This window comes from Anas acuta, chromosome 3, assembly GCF_963932015.1.
Source record: "Anas acuta chromosome 3, bAnaAcu1.1, whole genome shotgun sequence".
Classification (NCBI taxonomy): Eukaryota; Metazoa; Chordata; class Aves; order Anseriformes; family Anatidae; genus Anas; species Anas acuta.
In genome coordinates, this window is record NC_088981.1 from 21,498,206 (window position 1) to 21,520,573 (window position 22,368).

Sequence of the window (22,368 nt, forward strand, 5' to 3'; positions counted from 1 at the left end):
GTACTTTTTTCAGCTTTTGTTCTTGCTTTCCTGTAACTGTTGATCACATGCCCATAAAGCTATTGTCAAACTTTTGTATAAAACTTGAAAATGTTTAAAAGCATTCAGATAAGTGTATCACTAACAGCCTAAAGGAATGCAGGACTAAGCTTAAAGTGTGTATCAGAATAAAAGGATAGTTTTCCATCCGTTAATTAAAGCTTCCAGGAAAGTGATAGAAGTTGATTTTTTTTTTTTGTTTCTATGTTTTTTTTTTGTGTGTGTTTTTGCTTTATTTCATCTTTTTTTTAAATGATAACATAGACAACAATTCTGTCAGTACGAGCTGTACCTTGCAGACTAGTAAATAACTGGTTATGTAGGTATTACCATAATTAATAATTACTATTATTTTTCGGTAAAGCTTGGAGTATTCTTGAATAAGGAAAAAAATTACAATTAAGGGACTAAATTTCTTTTAATACATAGTATCCTTGTGTGCCAGTGGTTTTTTAAACATGCATGCTGTTTGGTTATGCATGATCAGTTTGTGTTTGGTGGAAATGAAAATACGGGATGTTCTTCTCTTTTGGGTTTTTGAAGAGGTGGCTCTTGAGATGTTTTAAAACCTCTTTATTCTCTTATTTCTTGTTTTGCTTTGGTTGCTTTTGTTTTTGTTGTTTAACTGTTAATTTAAAAAATCATTGAAATACTAACCAGGGATTTGCTGGAAAACAGTTGTGGAATTTTTGTAAACCTCATGGTGCTTGTTTCTTCTCGTAGGTCAAAGTCGCTTGTCTGTCTGGTAAACTACTAAATTGCAGTTTGAAGTGTATGTAAATAAAACATAGTTTGCTTTTCATCAGAAAAGTAGCTACTTAGCATAGCACTTAACTCGCTTTTGAATACCAAAAATAGTAATTAATTGTCATGTAGTATTTTATCGATACGATTAGCATTTTTATTTTTAGGAGTGCCTTGTGGATGAAAGCGGATATTTTACTGAAGCTGCAGGTCCCGAACTTCAAAAGAAGAATGTACTCGAAGAAGGAAATGAAGCTGGTGAGTATTTGATGTTCAGCCATTTGTTACTTTATTATCAGTTACATTCCTGAAGGTTCTTGAGGGTTCCTATGAACATACAGTCATATGTTTTGAATATGGATGAGACACAGGCACTTCTTATTATGTGTCAATTGTGGAAATAAATGAATCAAGGTTAACAGGACCACTATGGTTAAATCTGATTTGTATCTTGCCTCATTTTTTCACTCAGTCATTAAGATGCTTCAAGCAGCTGGGAGTTTGTTGAAAGAGGAGAAATACGTGCATAGCTACCCATATGACTGGAGAACTAAAAAACCAATGATTATTCGTGCCAGCAAGCAGTGGTTTGTAAACACAGCAAGTGTAAAAGCTGCAGCACAGGTATGTTTTACTTTTTTTTGTGGGACATTCCAAATGACATCAGCTGCTGTTAAATCAGGAAAAGTCTTGCTGTAGGTCACTCTGAAATGTGTTCTTCTCAAGTGTTAGCAACTTGTAAACTAGGTAGTGTCTGTAGTTATTTGTAGAAATGACTAGTGCTGTCATTTTATTTTTTGTCAGTATTGATACATTTCAGGATAAATAAATGACTGAGATGTTTGTTCATAGCATTTATGGGGGATGCATAAGATTCTTAAAGAACTACTGAATCTCTTTTCCCCAAAAGAGAGTTTAAAAAAAAAAAACTCTCTTCTTATCTAATACCTTTAAGCATGGTATTTCTGTCCCTAGTAAAGTTACTTTTGTTATTAAAGTAACCTTGCATGGCCATACATCTTTATTTGCTCCTCTGTTCGTTTGGCCATGGTCTTATTTAAAATTACTTAAAAGCACTTTCTGTTTTTAAATGAAATTATGTGTATCAGCACAGAAAATTCTGACCAGCGCATTGGGCTGTCTTCAGTAACAGTGATTTTATTCTAATTAGGGTATGAGTCATTCATTCCATGTCTGTCATTGTCTAGAAAGAAAAAAAATAAATGACACTTACTCAGTGTGATTGGGTGTGAGTATCAAGATGTAGTTTCAAAGGCACAATGAGCTATTAAGCATCAGATAGAGATACTGAAGCCACTTCTAACTCACGTTAGTGTGTCTGTGAAACAGAGCTGGCAAAAAAATATTGGTTGCTCTCTGGGAACATGTACATAGAGTATTCTAAGTATATTACTGAAGAGCAATGTGTGGTGGAGTAAATTAAATGTGACAGTTGCCTGAGAACATACTACTCAATACTGGGAGTAGGACTGTAGACATGGACCTTTTTTACTGATAGCACAACCACCGCGTGTCTGAATGCTGAATCTTGTTCAACAACTCACTGTCTTACTTTATAGGAAGTGCTGAAAAAAGTGAAAATTGTTCCTACGTCTGCAATGAACAGAATGCTAGAAATGCTGGATAGAAGGACGTTTTGGTGTATATCACGGCAAAGATGTTGGGGTGTTCCAATTCCTGTTTTTTATCAGAAGAACACGGGAGAAAGCCTGATAAACAGGTATTTATCTAACTTCAAATACTGAAAAATGAAAGAAAGAGCACTGTGGTACTGCAGTTATAAAATATTATGAAACTTCTAAATATATAGGTATAAATACATGTTATTACTTGCGGTTGTTTATACACACACCTAATAATCAAAAAGTCATTACTGAATATGACTTTTTAAGTGATAGGAATCAAATTGCTTAGGTACTGAAGTTATCTGAAGAGTCCCTTTCATAGCAATTGCCACTTACATCTCCATCTTCAAGTTAAGTGACCTAGCATTAGTCACTGGCTTTTACATTTAAGCAAGGAATAAAATGCAAGTTGTAGCTGGTTTATAGATTATAACTGTAATCTTAGCAGTATGAATTGAGTAATGTAGATATTTTGTCAAAGTAACTTTTCAGCATGTCAGTTACTGAAACTCAGTAACTGACACTGAGAAATCTGAAGAGGAATAACCAAGTCAGTTGCAAAATAAATAACTATACTTTGTTTCAAAGTAAAATGAGAGTGTTTTTGAAGAGACAGCCACAATAAATGTGAGTGACCTTTGGCTGTATGAGTTGGTAGGTAGGTCTAATGCTTCAGATGCTAGCCTTATTCTGCCATCTTCTGGTTAAGTTAATAGTAGCCAGTTATTGCAAACGTTGTGTTTTGGGAATGCCAGGTAGTGTAATGTAGAAAAAATCCAGCTATGGAAAACAAGAAACCTCGACCAAATGCAATCCTTTTTGTCTCTGAAGGCGTAATAGGGTGCTGCTTTGTACCCCTTTGGCGAGCAGAGGAGTATCCAACCGTGAATGTTCATTGTTACAAAACGATCTCTTAATAACACTGTGGAGTTCCACATTCATTGCTTTATTCCATAATTGTCTTCTGCCTTAATATATGCTAGTGTAACTCCACTGAATACATCTTAACTTCAGATTTTTTTTGTGGAAATTCATTACAGGTAGTACGGTAACACAATTGAAATTGTGTCCCAGAACTTTTTATTATTACTGTGTTGAATAAATATACTGCAAAGAGACGAACTTATTTTCCAGAGGATAGATTGAGAATGTAAGTATAGTGGATAGTAAGGCTTGGGGTGTAGGAAGGAGAGAATGGACTTTAAGCAGTTAGTCCTAAGCTTCACCTGGCGTGATAGGGTGTGTTAGGTGCACAGATATGTACTTTGCCTCTCTCGCAGCAGGCAATAACTGTGAGAAATGACTACAATAACTGTAGTCATTTATGGTACTTGAGTAACCCTGAGGCACATCAGGAAATAAACGGATGGAGGCTCTGTGGGGTGTAAAATCATTATACCTGCAAAAATTGTGACTATATTTCAAAAGAAAGTATATGTTCACATCAAACGTTACAATTTCTGAGGAATATTACTGTAGTCTGTCTGCAGAGTAGGCTTGATGCGTTCCTTGTACTTGCTTAAAATTGCTAAATACGCGCTTTTGTAACAAACTAAGAGTATAGTGAAACACAATCTAGCAGTTCTCAGTCAAACATGAAGTGCACCATGAAGCAGTAACTCCACCAGATGTTCGAGGAGCTGTCCCCCAGTGGCTTTTAAAAAAAAGATGTCTTCTTGTAAGCGTTTGAGCTGTGTGTGAGTATCAGTGGAGTTGTATATGCGCCTGTCAGGGTGTTTTGATGTGACAGACGGTGTGTAGGTACCGGGTTAGAGGTTGCACATGTTGGTGACTGAACAGAGGGATGGTATGGCATGTTTGATGGGCATTGATCAAGGGGAAAAACAAAGACTTAACCAATATACTTGAAAAGTTTAGATTTATTTCATTCAGCTGACAGTTTCTGATGCTCATTTATAATCAGTACTCTGTACTTCTAAAATATTTTGCAGCCAAGGTGAAATTTTCAAAGAAAAAGCGTAGAATACTTGTTAAATATATAAAGTTAGCCATAGCAGACTTCTGCAGCCAGAGTAGGAAAAGTGCGCAGAATATTGGCCTACAGAAATGACAGGCAAATTTTGAAAGCAGTCTGTCAATTCATAGGTCATTTTCCTGGGCACCAGTTCTTACTGAAATACATAAATAAGCCTAAATATTTTGTTGCATTTGTGTTACCATTTTTGACATATTTCTAACACCTGAGAAGTTTCATTTGTAGGTTGTACAAATAAATATCATTAGAACAACAATAAATAACTTACATTTCAAAACACAAGCTGTTTTGTTAGCTTGAGTGCTGGATGAACGCATTTCCAGTAGCATCTGCTCCGCAGTCTTTGGGAGGCTATCAAAAGTAACAGCATCTCCACTGGAAGTCAGTGTAGTCCACATGGAGTTGCTGTTACATATGAGAGCACCAGTGGTCTGTCTTGAGTGGTCCTGTCTAAGTATCACCTGTAAAAAAAAAAAAAAAAAAAAAAAAGACTTAAAAAAAAAAATATATATATATGTATATAAAATAAATTGCTGGATTTCCCTCTGTAAGTCAGACCATATTCATTTGGTATGTGAAAGTCTGCAGGAAACTTCTCTTTTAAAATGCAACTGCTGATCTCTAACAGACAGGATTTTTGGTAACTGAAAAATATTCTTGCTAATGTGAAAGCTAAGAGATAGACTGTAATATTACAAATAAGATTATATGCAACAGGTTTGATGCCAGATCTCCATACGAGTCTTCCCATTTGCTGCTTTGGCCCCGTATAGCCCTTAAAGAGATTTGAGTGTACGATACAGTTGTCTGAAGTTATAAATTCAGTTTTCTGCTGAAGATTAGATCCATTATATACAGAGTGTATCTCATTACGTTGCAATCAGGAAGTAAAAAATAGTATAAAATAATAAAAATCTATAAAAGAGAAAATATTTTTTCATGATTGCAATTTGTGGTAAAAATTATGAAATATAAAGGCACAGGTCTGCAATTTTTCTGCACAAGGGGAAAAAAGGACCTTAAGTAGAATAAATGCACAAATGAACACGCTGTTTGATCGCTTTCTTGAGAAAAATGTTCTGATTCTAGAAAATTGTGTAACTCATGAAAAAGGAGAGAGAGAGAGAGAGATCCAGAAGTAAAACTAGAGATTTATATTTCCAGTAGTAGCTCAGACCAGGCAAAAATGTGAGATACATTCTTTATTTTTATCTCATGCATTAACTTATTTTAAAATTCGCTGTTCAGATATTTGTAACAGTAATACCAATTCTGCAAATAAATATTGCGAAGGTTATTCAAATGCCTGAGAACTTGTCCCATTCTCTGTGACTCTGATTAGCAAGTAACTTAAATTTCTGATATATGAAAAAAAAATGGTTTTGATATATATCTACGCTGCAGTCTAATTTGCTTTTTAAAATATTAAAACATTTCAGTCACTTGTAAGCAATAGCAACTTACCATAACATAAATACTTACAGCTGAAGTATCAAGATTCGTATGAAAAAGGAAGGTAACTTGTCTTCTTTACTGTCGTTGGAAAAGAGGTTGAGAGAACATCAGGAACTGTATTCTTCTCCTCCTGGCTATATCTTAATGCTGGCTAATTTCTGTTAACACATTAAATAAGTGTTCAGCATAATCAATATCAGACTTCAGAGTGATTGGCTGGTGTCGTGGTAGCGTGAATTGCCGTAGGGGTTTCAGTGTTAAAAACATAGCGAGTGACACGTAATGCAAGTTCTTCTAGATACGGTGTATGAATACAGGGCAAAGTTTTACAATGGTGTTTATTGCTAACTCTGTGAATTATCATGCTCACGTTGAAGCCCACAGATTATAAAGTGATGAGTAGTTATTTGAGAAAGGTGGTTTTCACTTGCACCTTGAATAAAAGTACTCTGCAAAAATCTTCCTCTTACAATACAGATATCTTACATATAGTCACTTCTCTCTCTTGTGATCACAGCTAGTTGTATGGATCCTGGGAAAAATGAGAGCGATAGGCTGGGGCTTTTGTTTGTCTTGGATTTTTGAAAATGTAGGAGGAAAAGGTTTCATGAAATTATTTCCTCAAAGTTTTAACTATCTTCTCTTTAAAATGTTTGATTGGATGATGGTTCATGTTTACTCATATTCTGTGGGGAAACTGAACATAATGGAAAGAATGCACTGCCAAAATATTTATTACTTGATTTGATAAAGTGATATAATTTTGGGAATATTGATCAATAATAAGTTGACCTAACAGTCATGGGCTCCTTATTTCTTGTAAGTGATTCATAACACAAATTGGACCTCTTAGTTGTCTGGGAACTTTAATCTATAGCAGAATCATACCTGCTAGTCACATCTGTGTCGTGAAAATGTCTCTGAAAGAATTCCATAAATTAATACTGTAAACTTTTGCATCACATAATGATACACTTGGTGAAAGGTTATTTCATATTATGTTTTGTAGAAATGGTGTATGTTCAATGGTAGATAGTTGTAGTTGGCTACTACACTTACAGCAAACGAAGACAGTTTTTTATAATGGTTTCCCAAGGGAGGCTGACAGCAGGGTTTTACTTCCTCCTTGTTCTTCCCCCTGCCTCTGATGAGAAGAGCATGCTTACTACGGGCAATTTGGTTTGCACTACCATAGTGCTTCTGTCCTGCAATTAATTTCTGTTCTGTTCTGCAATTAATTTCCTCAAATATGCGTGATAGACCATAATCTCCTCCACTGAGGAGAGATGTCTAGCAGAGTGGAATTAGAAAAAATGCTTCTTTTCACTCTAGAAGAGTTAAGTAGGTAGTCAGTACTCAATTTAAATATAATCTTTTCCTCTCATTGCTGCAGGACAGTGAGCATTTCCTATGAGATCTGAAAGGATCTGATGCATATTAAAAGTACGTGTATGTATCTGTACCTATACATTTTATATATATTATATATTATTTTAAATAAAGAGCAGTCTTGATTAAGGACAGTTTTGTTGTTTTTTTTTTAACAAATGCTGTCATACAGCTCATCTTGATCAAAGTGAAATGTTCAGCCGATAGAACTACTAGCAATTGCAACTCCCAAACAGCCTTGCCAGCAGCAAACATTACTGTGTATTCCACAGTTCCCCTCCAAAAGACTTAGAAAATTTTTATTCAGACACTACCAATGTAAATCACCAGCCTGTATATGTTCTGAAGAACAGGCATTGTATAGAAATGTACTGAATTTTATGACAGATCTTCTCATGCTAATGAATAACCATCAGTCTTCCTTAAGACTGTGTTGTTAGTTAGTTTGCTTGCTTTGAAGCTGAAGGAATCAGAGAGCTACCAGACTGAACATAGGTTTAGAGCAGCTTTGTCACATCTAGGCTTTTGCTCTCCAGAATGAACCAAAGGGGGTTTCGGGGTTATTCTATTTGGAATCCCACATTTGTCAGTCCTTTTTGTTTGTTTGTTTGTTTTATTATTATTATTACTGTTTTGTTTTAAAAAGTTTCCACTTCTGTGGAATTCTGGGTTAAATTAATAGTTTCAAGTCAGAAAAATGAATTAGAGAATATCCAGAGTCAGAAGAAATCCATGAGGTTCATTGAGTCTGACTCCTGGCTCCACACAAGACCACCCAAAAATCAGATCGTGTGTCTGAGTGGTGGTGCTTCAGACTGTAATTCCTTAAAGCTCAGAATATCTAACAAACTGATTTTTGCTGTCATAAAGCTGTTGTTTGTTTGTTTGTTTGTTTTTTCCTGAGAGCTCTCTGAATTTGGAGGTTCAGCCAGAAGAAAGCAAGGGACAGTTATTGGCTAGCCTCGGAGAAATTTACTAGGGCTGGATTTGTTGTTTGTATTTGTTTTTGAGAAGTAACACTTCACAACTGGAAGTATAGGCAAATAGGCCTCTGTGCAAATATTTCTGAAAGGAAAAGATACCAGTCAGAAATGGAGCTCTAAATGTTGTTTTACCAAGATAAATGTTAGCAGATACATTACGAAGCCATAAATTGTGTCCCACGATCATTGAACTGGAAAGTGAATGGCATCCATTCAAGTCTGAAAGGGTAAGAATGGCACTGGTATGTTAGCTGGCTGTCATTTTGAGAGTGTTACTGGTTAGTGTGCCTTCTCTCCATAAAGTGTACTGGGACATTCTGCTTGCATTTACTTTGAAAAGACTATGACAGGTTAATACAAAACTGTTGCTCTGACATAGGCATTTTATCTCCACAATCAACAGTAAAATCGTGTTTTCTTCTCACTGTCATGTCTCATGTGGTGTTATTACATAATAACTAGTTTTACGTCTTCTTGGAGAACATTGGTTTTCATGTTTAAACTGTGTCTAAGAGTCCGCTGAATGCTGTGGTGATGCAGCTCAGCTTATTGTAGTACAGCAAAAACATGGTGCTGATGTCCAAATAGAAAACCAAGTGGTGACCCGAAGGAAGTTAGATTGTAGGCCTTTTGTATTTTCGAGATAATTGTACAAGATCCTTATTTTACTGATTCCCGGTTTGCAATATTTTGTCAATAAATTAATTAATTGAATAACTTGAAAAGAGAACATTTAAAAACAGATCTCTGGTGACTTGGGTAATGCAGTGGTTTTAGTTTGATGTTTTCAGGTCATGATGGTCTGCTGTACTCCCTAGGTACAACAGGAGTTCTAAAAATCACTTCTTCAGTAAATGCTCTGTGAGTCAGCAAGATAAAGTATGTTTTATGGCGTGTGTTTTTTTTTTATATATTTTTTTTATTTTTTATTTTTATTTTTTGTTGTTGTTAAGCTATCTTAATGTACGCCCAGACTTGGCATTAAATAATACTAAAAATCACCTTGCCTACTGTGGATGATTAAATGTATCATAAGCAGTGAAGAGAACTGTTCAATTTTTGGTTGTGTTATCTGTTCACAGCAGAAAGAAAATGCTTTTTTTTTTTTTCTTTTTTTCCTTTTAATTTTTCCATAGTGTGTATATGGTTCAGAACCTTTGTCCTTACTGAAGCTGTACCATATGGATTCATATATGCCTCAGAGTGTGTATTGAATGGTTAATTACATTCTTCCTCTACTGGATACAAAAATTGCAGTTTTCCCCACATTTGGCAATAATATTATATATATATATACCTATGCTGCTGCTTATCTAAAAAAAAAAAAATAATTATGGAAGCCAAATGGAAGTCTGATGTGAAATCTGTACCTTATTTTAAATGCTGATGTTTCCTAATTCTCCATTTGTTTGCTCTCTATCCAGTGGAGAAAAATCTACTGTCAAAAAGAGCAAGTGTTTTTTGGAAAATAGTTGTTTATTTCTCTGTAAATCTGAGATTGAGAAATAGCAAGTGAAATGAATTTTAGAAGTCTTCAAGCTGCTGGTATCTTTTCCAAGTGCCCAGTTACTGAGTATTTGCAGAAAAAGCCGTTCAGATGCATCTGGATTTCTCTATGTCCAGTCTTTTACATAACCCTGCAGCTGGCGTCTTGGAAGAATGAAGTTGGAAATCTTTTCTAATACAGGCAGAAAGTCTCTGGAGACTTGCCTGGATTAGAAGCTGGAAAAATCAGAGGTTTAAATAGCTTAATCTGTTTCTCAGTATATCTCACTGCTTTGGACCTGGAATACTTGTAGAAAGATATGGTTAATTCATCAATTCATAAAACCCTTTTTTTCCCTGCTAAACAGTGAAACAATCACAGATGTCATCAAAATAGTGGAGCAGCAAGGAACAGATGCATGGTGGACCCTTCCTATTGAACAACTATTATCAAAAGAGGCTGTAGCAAAGGTAATTCTTTTTTTTTTTTTTTACTTAAATACAGAAAGTGCTTGAGAGATGGTTCAGTGATGAGAAGTAATATAAAACCTTTGTATATTCTCGTGATCCTTTCCAGTCTTCTGCCTTTATGTGAATATATCCTGTGAAAGGAATATTCAGAAAATGATACCTGAATGTGACAAGAATCAGATTTCAGCCATTAATTCTGGGCTGAGATCTCCAACCTCCTCCTTTTAGGTCAGGAGGAAAATAACATCCTACTTAACTAAATTATGAGTGCAAATATATATTGAGCCTTTATAATTAAAATAAATCTGAATTTGTATTTAGTTATTCCTATCTTTGTATTGTTGCTGTTACATTTGTGTTCATAAGCTAACAAACTGCAGTGTTACTCTGCCATCTCTTTTCTTTTTTTTTTGAATTTTTTTCTTGCTCTCTTTGTGTTTTCCATCGGTAATTATCTGTGAATCATTGTTAAAAATTATCTGAATTATTTTTTCTCATAAAGTTGGTAGCAGAACCTGTACAAAACTGTTCCAGAAACCAAATATATTTTATTTCTAGCTTTGAAAAACACTGAAGATATGGAGTATTCTATTTGCATTTTTTAATAATTGTTTTTCCAATAGGCTGGTGGTGGTCACGATGTTTTGGATTATGTCAAGGGACAGGATGTCCTAGACATCTGGTTCGATAGTGGAACCTCCTGGGCTCATGTTTTGGAAGGTACAGTATTAGTATGTTGATCTTTCTTTTATAATACTTGGAGAACAAAATATAATTATTTTACATGATGCTGTTGGTATCAGCAAAACTGAGTCAGATTATGCCAGCAACAAACTGGTTGTGATTTCTTGTAAAGCTGCTTTTGCTCGTAAAGATTATGGTTTAATGTTGGCAAGCTCATATTCAGTATAGTTGAAGTTGAGATTTTTATAATATGCTATTCTGACTGTGGCATGCAACGAATCTCCTCCTGAGATCATATTTGTTCTATTGAAATTTCATGGCACAAAAAGCCAAGGTATTTCACTGCTAGTTGGTAACTTTTAAATTATTTTTTTTCAGTAATAAATTTCAGTTTGTGTTAGAGGATTCTGTTTGAAGCAAAACAAAATTGAGATCAACAGCTGAAGTCTAAGAAGGTTAAATAATTTTAACAGTGTGGATATACAAGAGTACTTCTTCATTTCAGATTACTTTCAGTAACTAAATCAGTATCTTGTTGTTTAAAATATGTTATTTGTTGTATGTTATGTATAGTTCCAACAGCCAGTAGTTGCTACTCAGCAGTCTGCTACAAGTGAAAAATGTTATTATAGAAAAATTGGTACAAATTTTGTATTCAGCTCAGGTAAAATATACTATATAGCATGTATCGATCTATCTGTCTATCTAAAACACACTGTTTGCCTGGAGGATAGTCCAAAGTCAGGAGTCCTTTCTAAAGGAGGAGTCTGGTCCCATGCATAAAGTGTGTTGGACTTTAAACCCTCAGTACACAATCGTGTGATAACAATCTTGTTGAATTATAAAACACGTTAGTACCAGAGGTTTTATTTCTTAGCAACATGGTCAGGCAACAGTACCATCAGCAAACATTTATTTTCTGGAAGACCTTTACATATATTAAGGTTCATGATCTTAAAGAAAAAAAAAAAAAAGAAAAAAAAAGTTATAAAAAAAAAATGTTTCTGGTTTGGTTTTTGAAAGGAGTTAGGAAGTAGTGGTATTTTATGTACGCAGTTGCATCCTTGCATTCCTTGATGGCTTAACACCTCAGGATGCAAAAAGTATCTCTAATCCTGTATAAAGAAAGCACAGTGTTTTTAATAAGCAACAGCAGAATCAAGACCCTTGATTAATTGTATAATGCTCCCATATGGATTCTGTAATGTCTAATAAATGTCTTTCACAATATCAGATTCCTTCACAATACCATTAAAAGTGCCTCTTCTCTATCTACTCGTGTATTTTCATGAAACTTGTTGGGACTCAATGCGTGTGAGGCTTCTTATTTTTGCTGTCTGACATGACTGGAGTAGCCCAGCTGGTTCAAAAGCTATGGGAAGGACTAACAAGCAGTGTGATTTCATAAGCCTCTTTATCTGCAGAAATGCCACAAAAAGTTGTGTTACCTTTTGTTTTGTGTAGTTGAGGCTCCCAGACACTGCCAGAAGTGGAAGTACAGAGCCAGAAATTTGTATAAACTGACGGATTTAATTTAACCTTTATGAAGAATGCAATTTGCGAGAGAATTTGTTGAATTAATAGTTTTCAATATACTTCAGGTTTTAGAACTTGTTTCAGAACTTCTTTCGATGTAAGTAAATTGGCAAGGCTTACAAACTGACTAACTGGTGGGATTCCTTTCTGAAATACTTCTTGGGGGGGGGGGGGGATGAAATCCATGGAGAAATCCAAAATTCCATAGTGATTGTCACAACAGGAAGAACTTCGTCTTGTTTAGACTCATGAAAGCACGCTGGCATTTGGGAGCTGGCATGCTACCTATTCATTTTGTAGTAAGAGGTCAGCAATAACAGCAGTTACTGCTTGCCTGGTGAGGACAGTGTCATGCATGGCAGTGGTTCTTTTAAAGGATTGCAGCACATGAGTTGATTTCAGGACAGCCTGAAGATATAATAGATGACTAAAACTGTGACTAATGTTTATAATTGTTGTGCTGTACAGTGAACTCAAGTTATTGAAAATTATAAATCCACAATTTTTCTGCCAGTAACCAATAAATGACGTTACGGATTTTCCTGCCAGTTCCAGTCTCACAAGAACAAGTAGTGTGCTGTCAGCTCCACGACTTGGGGAATTTGTGTCTGAGCTTGCACAGGACTTGAACTACCTGTCTGAGCAAAACACTCATGAAATGAGATGTAGTGGTTTTAAAATTCATCCCTTTAGCTGTTGGCCACAGAAATTGCTTTCAAAAAATAGGGCAGGCTGGGAAGGGAGAGAGGAAGAGAAAGAGGAGAGATTCTGCTACCTGAAGTGTTTGAATGGATTGAAGGAATTGCTCAGTGACAGCAGCCTCAATGGCCTAAATCATAGGCTGCATGGGTACAGTAGTATTTCAAAGACTTGCCATGCTGCATTTCCTTCCACAGATAGTGCATAGTTCCAATGGAAATGACCTCGAGTTGCTCTTTTTGCACTAAGTTACAGGTTATCTTTCTTTTTGCAGCTTAGTGTTATCTAGGGCACCACTTCCAGCTAACTGACAAATTGGCCAAGTCGAGATTACTGTGCCATTCTGCACTGGCACCGTGACAGTGAGGTGTGACCTGCACTCTGAGATCAAAGATTTAGTTCCTGTAGTCACAAGCCTAAAAATGGACAACTATAACTAGAGCATGTGTAAATTACATAATAAACAGCTTGTACCACTGAGAACACAACTGTAAAGTTCTTTAAGAAAAGATCTCTGCTGCTTAAAGTTTTCTGGGGATGCTTTTTTCTTCATTAATGCTCTGTTTGCATAGCACTATTTTCACTGAACAGTTTACTGTTGTGTGATCTACTCCCATTTGTTTTTGCTACACGTGCTTCAAATATTGTTTGAAAGAAACCATTTCCACATGCTTTCATGCAATGTTAAAATTTTAGCGTGCATGCTTTATATATGAATAAATTCCTTTTCACAGTACTGCTGCTGTGAGATAGGTGTTACTGGTGCTAATACACTGCGTACAAAAAGGTTTGGTAAAGGCAAAATTTGGTTCTAAAGCATTTACTAATTTGAAATGCCCTGTTCTGTGGTATCAGGGACTATTTGCTTGTTTCTCCTTCTGATAGTGCTTATTTCAGTAGCTGTGTTTGGAGTATCTCTCTCAGAGAATTCTGTCTTTAAATTATCTTACAGATCTTATAATTTTCCTCATGGGCAGAGTACCAAGTGTATTACAAACTTGAGATTACCTTTTTTTCAAGATATTTCATATAAAAAATGCCCACTGAACTGTACCGGTGTGTAATCTTCTGTCAGTAAAAGTTGTGCAGCTTTTTACCCCTAGTTTTGAGTTGCAGTGATGGTGGTTTTCAGCATAACTTTTTCCCTATCTTATTGACTAATATTTAACCAAATGAATGTGACTATTTTACAACTTACCTATCTATGTGTTTAAACTTTTGTGCTGACTGAGAGACTTGAATTTATCTTAGCTGATTCATTCCTGGCATTAAAATACAATAAGTTTAATCTAAAAGTCAAAGTCTGTAAGATCAAAGATACAGAATCTTGAAATCCAAACCAGAAGGATCATAAATTGTAATTCTCTTTAATGACCTATGTACTACAATTCAATGTAAGATAAACAACGGAAGTCTCTTCTGGCTTGTTGAACATATTCCTCCATTTAGAAAGAAATGTGCACTGCTTTAAATAATTTATATATAACCATTGTAACTTTAACAAAACTGAGGAAGGAGAGCTACCAGTATGCTTGAAAGGCAGTCTTTGTATATGCAAATCCTATGTTTGTGCTTTACAGAGATCAAATGTTCAGGCCCCCATTAAACATGCAAGTTATGTTAGCCGGCTTGCCAAACTTTCTTGTTCCTGTCAAAAAAGACCAATACAATTTGCTGTTTGTAATCAGTTGTTTGTTTAAATTCTTCTCTTCTGTAAGTTTTAACTTGTCATTGCTCTGAAAATGTCACTTCGCTAAGAACAGTGTGTAGGAAACTAGCTATTTGTTACTTAGAACAACTTTTTGTTTACAACAAATGTGTTGCTGCTATTTTGTTACAGAATTTACACTATTATGTTCTTCCTAGTCACAAGTATTCTTTTTTTAAAAAAAATCTTGTTCTCACAGGTAATTTTGCAGTCTGTTAATACAAAGACCGATCCCTACTTCTGCTTTTAAAACCCAAATTCCTTGTAGATTTTCTTGAAGAACTAAACAAATGCGTTAAAAACCATTACATCCACCCACATATTTTTCCTGTGCTAGCTGTAACTGCATGGCCTTGACCTTTGTAATGTTGAACTTCCTTTTATTGCAGGATGGATCTAAATATCGAAACTTCCATTAAGTTAAACAAATAAATCAAGTGTGTCAGCAGCAGAAAGAAGCATTGTCTCAGGGGTCCTAGGCAGAGGACAAAAGGAACTATAAGATAAAAACTGATGAAAGTTTTTTAAAAAAAAAAAATTATCTGAATATCTGGAAAATTATGCCAACATCTTTTAGAATCCTGCGTTCTTCCTGATAGAATGTTGCACACTTGTGGGTTTTGTGACTTGGATGTTCTGCTGTGCTCTGCATTATTCTGTTCTCACTCTGCTGGTGACCTGGCTGAGATTGTTTAAGACAAGGAGGGACTACTGGAGTCAACAAATCTTGCACCCTGTCATACAATGACTGAATTCCACCAGCAAAGCCATTAAAGCTTTGCTGCCCTCTTTCCAGCCCTGTGGGAAAGCTGGTTTTGCTCTTCTGCTTTAAATGTGCAGCTAATACTTGCTCTTTTTTTTTTCTGATGCCAACAGTATTCATTAGCTACAGTTGTCCTTCTCTAGCATTCCTCTTTGTGTGCATTTATAGAGAATAATATTTCCACTCGGCCTTCACGTGGATAAGCTAAACAAGCCAGGCTCCTCCAGCCTGCCCTCTCACACAACACAACAGGCTTTCTGTTTCCCATGTTTCCACACTTACCCGATATTTTTTAACCTTCCTGGAACACCAGTGACCAGAAATGTAAATTCTGTCACAGGTGAGCTGTGGTCACAGAGAAAACTTCCTGGTCTCCTCTGAATATACCTGATGCAGGCTAGTCAGTCACGTTACATCTGTGACTTGTATCCCGAGTAACTCCCAACTGATGAAGTTTCATGTTGTAGCATAGATTTTTATTAATTTTGAAGTATGTGATCTTTTCTTGGATCCTTCATTTTGATTATGAGTATTTGGAAAGTAATTCCAGTGAAGCATTCTGAGTGTGATAGCTTCTGCTTTCATAACTTATTATTTTGTTCACAGGAAAGCAAGCTTACTTGCTAAATTCTGGAGTTCAGCCAGCGTTGGATTTTAACCAACTTTGTAATACTGATGAATCACTTGTATCATGTTGGAGTAACCATACACCATTTATAACAGTAAATCTAATTTGAATGTGGAATTTTGACTGGATTTAAAGAGCAGAATAAGTTTTAGTAATCACTTGCAAAGAATTTGTTAGGTATTTAATTGTTCAGAGTTACAGGCTGATGGTATCTGAAACAAACAAACACTCTCACAAATCTCCTATTTTTAAAGGTACAGAACAAAGAGCAGATACATACCTTGAAGGAAAAGACCAACTGGGAGGTTGGTTTCAGTCCTCGCTATTAACTAGTGTGGCAACAAGGAAAAAAGCACCATTTAAGTAAGTGCATGGGTTGCAAACATGTCACTAGTTCATTTATTAAATATTTTGCTTGTGATAGTGTAGACAGTAGTGCAGAAAGAAGAAAAATCAAACCATTACTATGTGTCTGACTTGTGGTTTTTTTTTTTTTTTAATTTTCATTATGAAGTTTCTTGTGGGTTAGATTGCAATGGATTTATTGTTTTAAAAAATTGTGTCTTAATAGATGTTTTCTTAGTCATTCAGGTAATATCCTGTTACATTATCAGATACAGGTCTTACAGGTCTGTTCTTCAGCTGTCTCTCGCTTAATAATCAAAGGGATTATTATGGGAGATACAGAATGAAAATCACTTATGATCATTGGCAGGTGTGATAGGACTAGAGGGAATGGCCTCAAGTTGCACCAGGGGAGGTTCAGGTTGGAAATGGGAGAAATTTGTTCTCAGAAGGAGCAGTCAGGCACTGGGATGGGTTGCCCAGGGAGGTGGTGGAGTCACCATCTTCAAGCAGAGGTTGGACCTGGCGCTTAGGGACATGGTCTCATGGGTGATACTGGTGGTAGGGGGATGGTTGGACCAGATGATCTTGGAGGGCTTTTCCAACCATAGTGATCCTATGAACATTAGGCTATACGGCATTCAGAATTACCATTTGCATGCCTTATAGCTGTGACATACTGCCTGTCCCCTTGAAGACAAAAAACATAGAGGAGGATAGTATGAGTCAGTTTGCAGGGAGGCTGTGCAATTTTCAGAAATACATTGGCTTAAATAGTAAATAAGACTTTAGTTTTTAATACACCTGAAACACATGTGCCCTGGATGTCTGTTAAAAATGTATTGGTCACGTGGTAAAATGAAATGAGGAAAAGGAAGATACAAGTGCTACTTAGATGGTATATTCCTGGTTGGTTGAACTCTACAGATGAAGCCTCAGGTTTACCAAAGTAGATTTACTTGTGTTTTCACTTGCACATATCCTCATTGGAAATGTATTCTTAACACAGATTTTTTTGGTGACATTTTTTTCTTCTCTAAAATTTTTCCTTCAGGACTCTGGTAGTTCATGGATTTACTCTTGGGGAGAAAGGAGAAAAGATGTCCAAATCCATTGGCAATGTGGTTGACCCCGATGTAGTAGTCAATGGAGGTGAAGTAAGTCAAACTCTTGTGTTTCTTAGAATTACTTGTTAGAATTTTTCACCACCAGATTCTGCAACTGTCTCATGGCATGTATTCCTCTATACAGCTGTCTTGCAGCAGAACTCTAGAAAACTTTTCCAAAGACTTTGGCTACATTGCAATTCTGTTTGGCTGAAGTAAAAACTTTGTGCTGTTTTATGTCAGCTTTGGTGCTTAAAATTGTTCCATGCTAAGGAAAAAGAAAGTATTTAGAAGATGTAGATAGTTCCTTTTTTATTTGAGAACTTTGTTGTTGAAATGATGGGGAGGTGGGATTTAAAAAAATGTAAGCACTGCTTTCAAATCAATTGGCACTTAAAAGCTGGGCCTAGCAATGCAGCAGTCGGAACAGGGGCTGCATCCCAGCAGCCTGCCCGCTCTCAGCCTGGGCTGGCTATGGATTCAGGGATCTTGATTTCATTCAGGGGTCAGGGAATTTATTCCTGTGAATTTATTCCTTCCCCAGACCTGCTGTTGCGCCTTCTGAGGCTTCTAAGCAGATTTTAAACTCTAGACAAAAGAATCAGTCCTCACAAAGGCTTATTTATCTGATTCAATAAAACAGCAAATAGTTTCTATTCTTTCAAGGAAAGAAGCCATTTCCAGAGTTGAAAACAGTATGAAGCGAAAAATATATAATCTTCAGATATAAACATTGATGTTTCAATGTCAGGTATTCAAAGGATTCAAAGCAATATATAAGATTAATTTATCTTAACTTACCTGAGTTCCAACATTGCTCATACACAGGCTGCTGTGAGCACATGCTATAGTCCTGGCTTAACAAGAAACCTTGCTAAAAGAGGAGTGAAGGCCTCCAAATACATTGGCCTTCTGGGCACTTTGCAGATACATTCACAGCACTGGCAACATGGAATTGCAGTGTTCACCATGCTGCATAACCCTCCCACAAACACACCGGTTTTTCTAGTGTGCCTTTCTATCTCTGCTTAGGATCACACCAAGGATCCCCCCTATGGTGCTGATGTTCTGCGCTGGTGGGTAGCAGAATCCAATGTATTTACCGAGGTGCTGATTGGGCCGGTGGTACTTAATGCTGCAAGAGATGATATTAACAAGGTAAGAACCAAACATGCTAATCTTCTTCATTTTAAGAACAGCTTCTCTTCATATTTGGTGTCAGATGAGTAGAATTCATTGCAACGGATTACGGTGTTTAGACTAAAAATGACTTTTCCAAACTCATTTAAGTAGGTGCTACTGCTCTTTACATCTGTGAATCAAACAGTAAAGTGTGCTAATGAAAAGAGTGCTTTTTGCAGCATGCCTAGGTAACATCCAGTCTTCACAATTTCCATACATCCTTTTGGCATATGTTCTTCATGGTATTTTGTAATTATTCAACCAATCCATTTGAAAAACAACCAAATTTAGTTAATTCATTATAAGATATTATCAATTTGTGTTTCATTTAAAGTGCAAACCATCAATATTTAGTTTGTCTTGTCTGTTCCTAGCTTCGGAATACACTACGTTTCATGCTGGGAAATATGGCTGACTTCAATCCAGAAACTGATTCCATCCCACCTTCAGAGATGTACATAGTAGATCAATACATGCTACATTTATTGCAAGACTACGGTAGCAAGGTATGGGTAATTTTTATTTAGATGAGTATGTGTATGTGCCGTGCTTTTGACTGGGTATAGACTCTAGTGAACATGCTTTAAGTATATGAGTAAAGAGTATGCATCCTGTAAGCAAATTATGACCACTAAGGTTGGTTTCTTTAAAGTAAAGTGCACTTCTTTTAGTACATATCAATTTCTGAGAGGAAGGCTTTGTTTTTAACATTCTCAACTTGTTTTTGACATCAACCTGTTTTTTGCATGTACCCCCACCCAAGACCTCAAATTAGAAATCTTTAGAAATAGTTAGGAGCTAAACAAACAAAACCAAAAACTTAATCTTAGAACTTAATCTTTAAAACTTATCTGCTGTATTCCAGAATTTAATAATTTATGTCACTTGGAACCATTCTGCTGAATGGGAAAGTATGGACACAATTTTTGGGGTTCCCCTGCCTCAAATTTGAATAGAATTTTTTTTCTTTGTTCTAACTAATTAATTGAATTAATGCTTTTCCCCTCCTACAACCTTTTAAAAAAATAATTCTCCCAGACTTCTCTTCACTCATCACAGCTTCACCAAGTTCAAGTTTCATCTGGAATAGTCATTGTAAGCTTTGTGATAAAAATTAACACCCTGTTCTCTCTCTGCTCCCTCTCCCAGGTTACAGAAGCATACAAAGAATATGACTATAGCAAAGTTGTTCGATTATTGCAAGCATTCTGTTCCAGAAACTTGTCTAATTTTTATTTCAGCATAATAAAAGACAGGTAAGTTTATTACTGCTGTCTTAAAGCCATCATGGAAAAGGGGGGAAAGACACCAAGTTAATCATTTTGATATGGAGGTGATAACACTTCAGGCAAATGTTGAGCGAATCCAGACCTTTTGGGAACATTTAACAGTTCTGTGTTGTCCTGTAGTACACTAAAATCCACAGGTGAAAGCTTAGCTGTCAGCTTTGTCATCTCTGTGTTTCTATATTCTGTCCACTAGGGGTACTGAATCATTTTGAAAGGTAATCAAGTATTGTACACTTTCAAAACTACCTTTTAAGGATAGATTTTTGAAATTGTATTTCTACCTAGAAATGCATACATGTATGTTATTTGTGAGTTTACAGGAAAGGCATTTTTTTTGCATTTATCTAGGCAACTTGATGTCTTTTAGTGATCTAAAAACACTAATGAAAAATCCTAAGGATGTGACCTTAAGCACAGATTTAGTATGATAGCTTTGTACATTTTGAAAGGGCTGTATCATAGGGCAAGGAGGTCGGGGGTTATACTAGTCAGGCATTACACTGATCTGTGATTTCCAGAATGCACCTAAAGGAGCAGGAAAGCCCTAATACTAAATTTTATAAATAGACTAGAACAGAGGGCTAACAGACCTACAGGTTCACCTCCCTGTGGAAAGATTATTTTCTATACAAATGAAGTAAATTAACATGCCATGTACAAAGTCTCCTTTCCTATGACAAAATATGGCTGCACATGCAAATGCTCTTGTACCTGTATCACTGTGCTTGCCTAGGAAATTGGAAATTAGGAAAAGCTTTCCTTATGCAAGCTAGGTCAGACTTGTATGCCTTCAAGATGCATAGTACTACATTCCATTTAAAGTATGGTTCTTCAGTAACAACAGTAACATGGAAATACTAAGATATAATACTAACTATAATACTAAGATATAATACCAAGATGATACTAACAGTTTTCATCTCTGTCTTTCAGGCTGTACTGCGAAGAGGAGAAAGATCCTAAACGTCGTTCGTGTCAAACTGTGCTAGCGGAGGCTTTAGACATAGTAGTTCGATCCTTTGCACCAATTCTTCCTCACTTGGCTGAGGAGGTTTTCCAACACATCCCTTACAAGAAAGGTAAAACCTGTATAGTTTCTAAGGACTTCTTCTAACATACTATTTAACTGCATAGTTGAAAAGAATGCAAATACAGAGATAAGCCTTTTTTTTAATTCTTTTAATAAAAACACTTGAGTAGAAAAATGCTAAATTAAAAATTCCTTTGTTTGCTTTGCTCTCAAGACTCAGAGGGTGTGTTTCGCACTGGCTGGATTAATGCAAGCTCAGGGTGGAAGAAACCTGGGATTGAGGAAGCAATAGAAGGTGCATGTGCAATGAGAGATTCTTTCCTTGGGTCCATCCCTGGCAAGAATGCTTTGGAATATGAAGTCGTCATTGTAATTGAGCCGGGATTGCTGTTTGAATTAATGGAGGTAAATTTGCAACTTAGAATTAGTTGTCTGTGCAAAAAAAGCTAATTTCTGTAAACTTTCTTCTTCAGTCTGTGCCTTTGTACTTGCCATAAAAAATTGCAGAATCCCAGCATAGTTGAGGTTGGGACTGCTGGAGATTGTATAGCCCAGCCCCTCTGCTTGAGCAGGGTCAGCTAGAGCAGGTTGTCCAAGGACCCTGTCCAGCTGGGTTTTGAATGCTTCCAAGGACAGAGACTCACATCTTCTTTATGCCCTCTTGTCAGATAGTTATATACATTAAGATCTCCTTGAGGCATCTCTTTTATAGGCTGAGTTGCAGCTCTCTCAGCCTCTCTTCACGTGAGAGATACTCCCTCCAGTCCCTTCATCATCTTTGTGGCCCTTTGTTGGACTCACTCTATCAGGTCACATCTCTCTTTTATGGGGTAGGTCAGAATTGGACCCAGCACTGCAGATGTCTAGCTGGGGCTGAGCAGAGAGGAAGGCTCAGACCACTTCCCTTGACCTTCTGGCAGTACAGGCTGTTGTTGATCTGTGCTGCAAGAGCACATTGCTGGCTCACGGTCAGCTTGTCTATGGGGATGCTTTCTCTGCCAAGCTGACTGTTGCTGTGTGCTGGTTCTTGGGGTTATTCCTCCCCAGGGCCACATGTTGCATTTCGTATCACTGAACTTCGGGACATTTCTGCTAGCTCCTTTTCTCTATCCTGCTGAATTCCTTCTGATTCCATCTGGTGTGTCACTTCCTCTGAGCTTTCTATCATCTGCAGACTTGCTGAGGGCACG

At 36.5% G+C, this 22,368-nt stretch overlaps 1 protein-coding gene and 1 long non-coding RNA gene across 2 annotated transcripts in view; one reads left to right on the forward strand and one right to left on the reverse strand.

The window, feature by feature from the left end:
- Positions 1-22,368, forward strand: part of IARS2 (isoleucyl-tRNA synthetase 2, mitochondrial) — a 28,582-nt gene that overhangs the window by 4,972 nt on the left and 1,242 nt on the right. Inside the window, exons 10-21 of the mRNA XM_068676033.1 lie at positions 951-1,041; positions 1,256-1,407; positions 2,364-2,524; positions 10,106-10,208; positions 10,832-10,928; positions 16,481-16,589; positions 17,626-17,728; positions 18,710-18,835; positions 19,234-19,365; positions 20,009-20,115; positions 21,082-21,227; positions 21,393-21,583. Coding sequence (XP_068532134.1) covers positions 951-1,041; positions 1,256-1,407; positions 2,364-2,524; positions 10,106-10,208; positions 10,832-10,928; positions 16,481-16,589; positions 17,626-17,728; positions 18,710-18,835; positions 19,234-19,365; positions 20,009-20,115; positions 21,082-21,227; positions 21,393-21,583 — 1,518 coding nt within the window. The remainder of the gene's footprint in view (positions 1-950; positions 1,042-1,255; positions 1,408-2,363; positions 2,525-10,105; positions 10,209-10,831; positions 10,929-16,480; positions 16,590-17,625; positions 17,729-18,709; positions 18,836-19,233; positions 19,366-20,008; positions 20,116-21,081; positions 21,228-21,392; positions 21,584-22,368) is intronic.
- LOC137853555 (uncharacterized) lies at positions 1,414-6,039 on the reverse strand. Its single transcript, XR_011094566.1, has 3 exons — positions 5,908-6,039; positions 4,694-4,886; positions 1,414-1,987 (listed from the first exon to the last, which is right to left on the reverse strand). It is a non-coding gene; the product is annotated as an uncharacterized lncRNA (long non-coding RNA).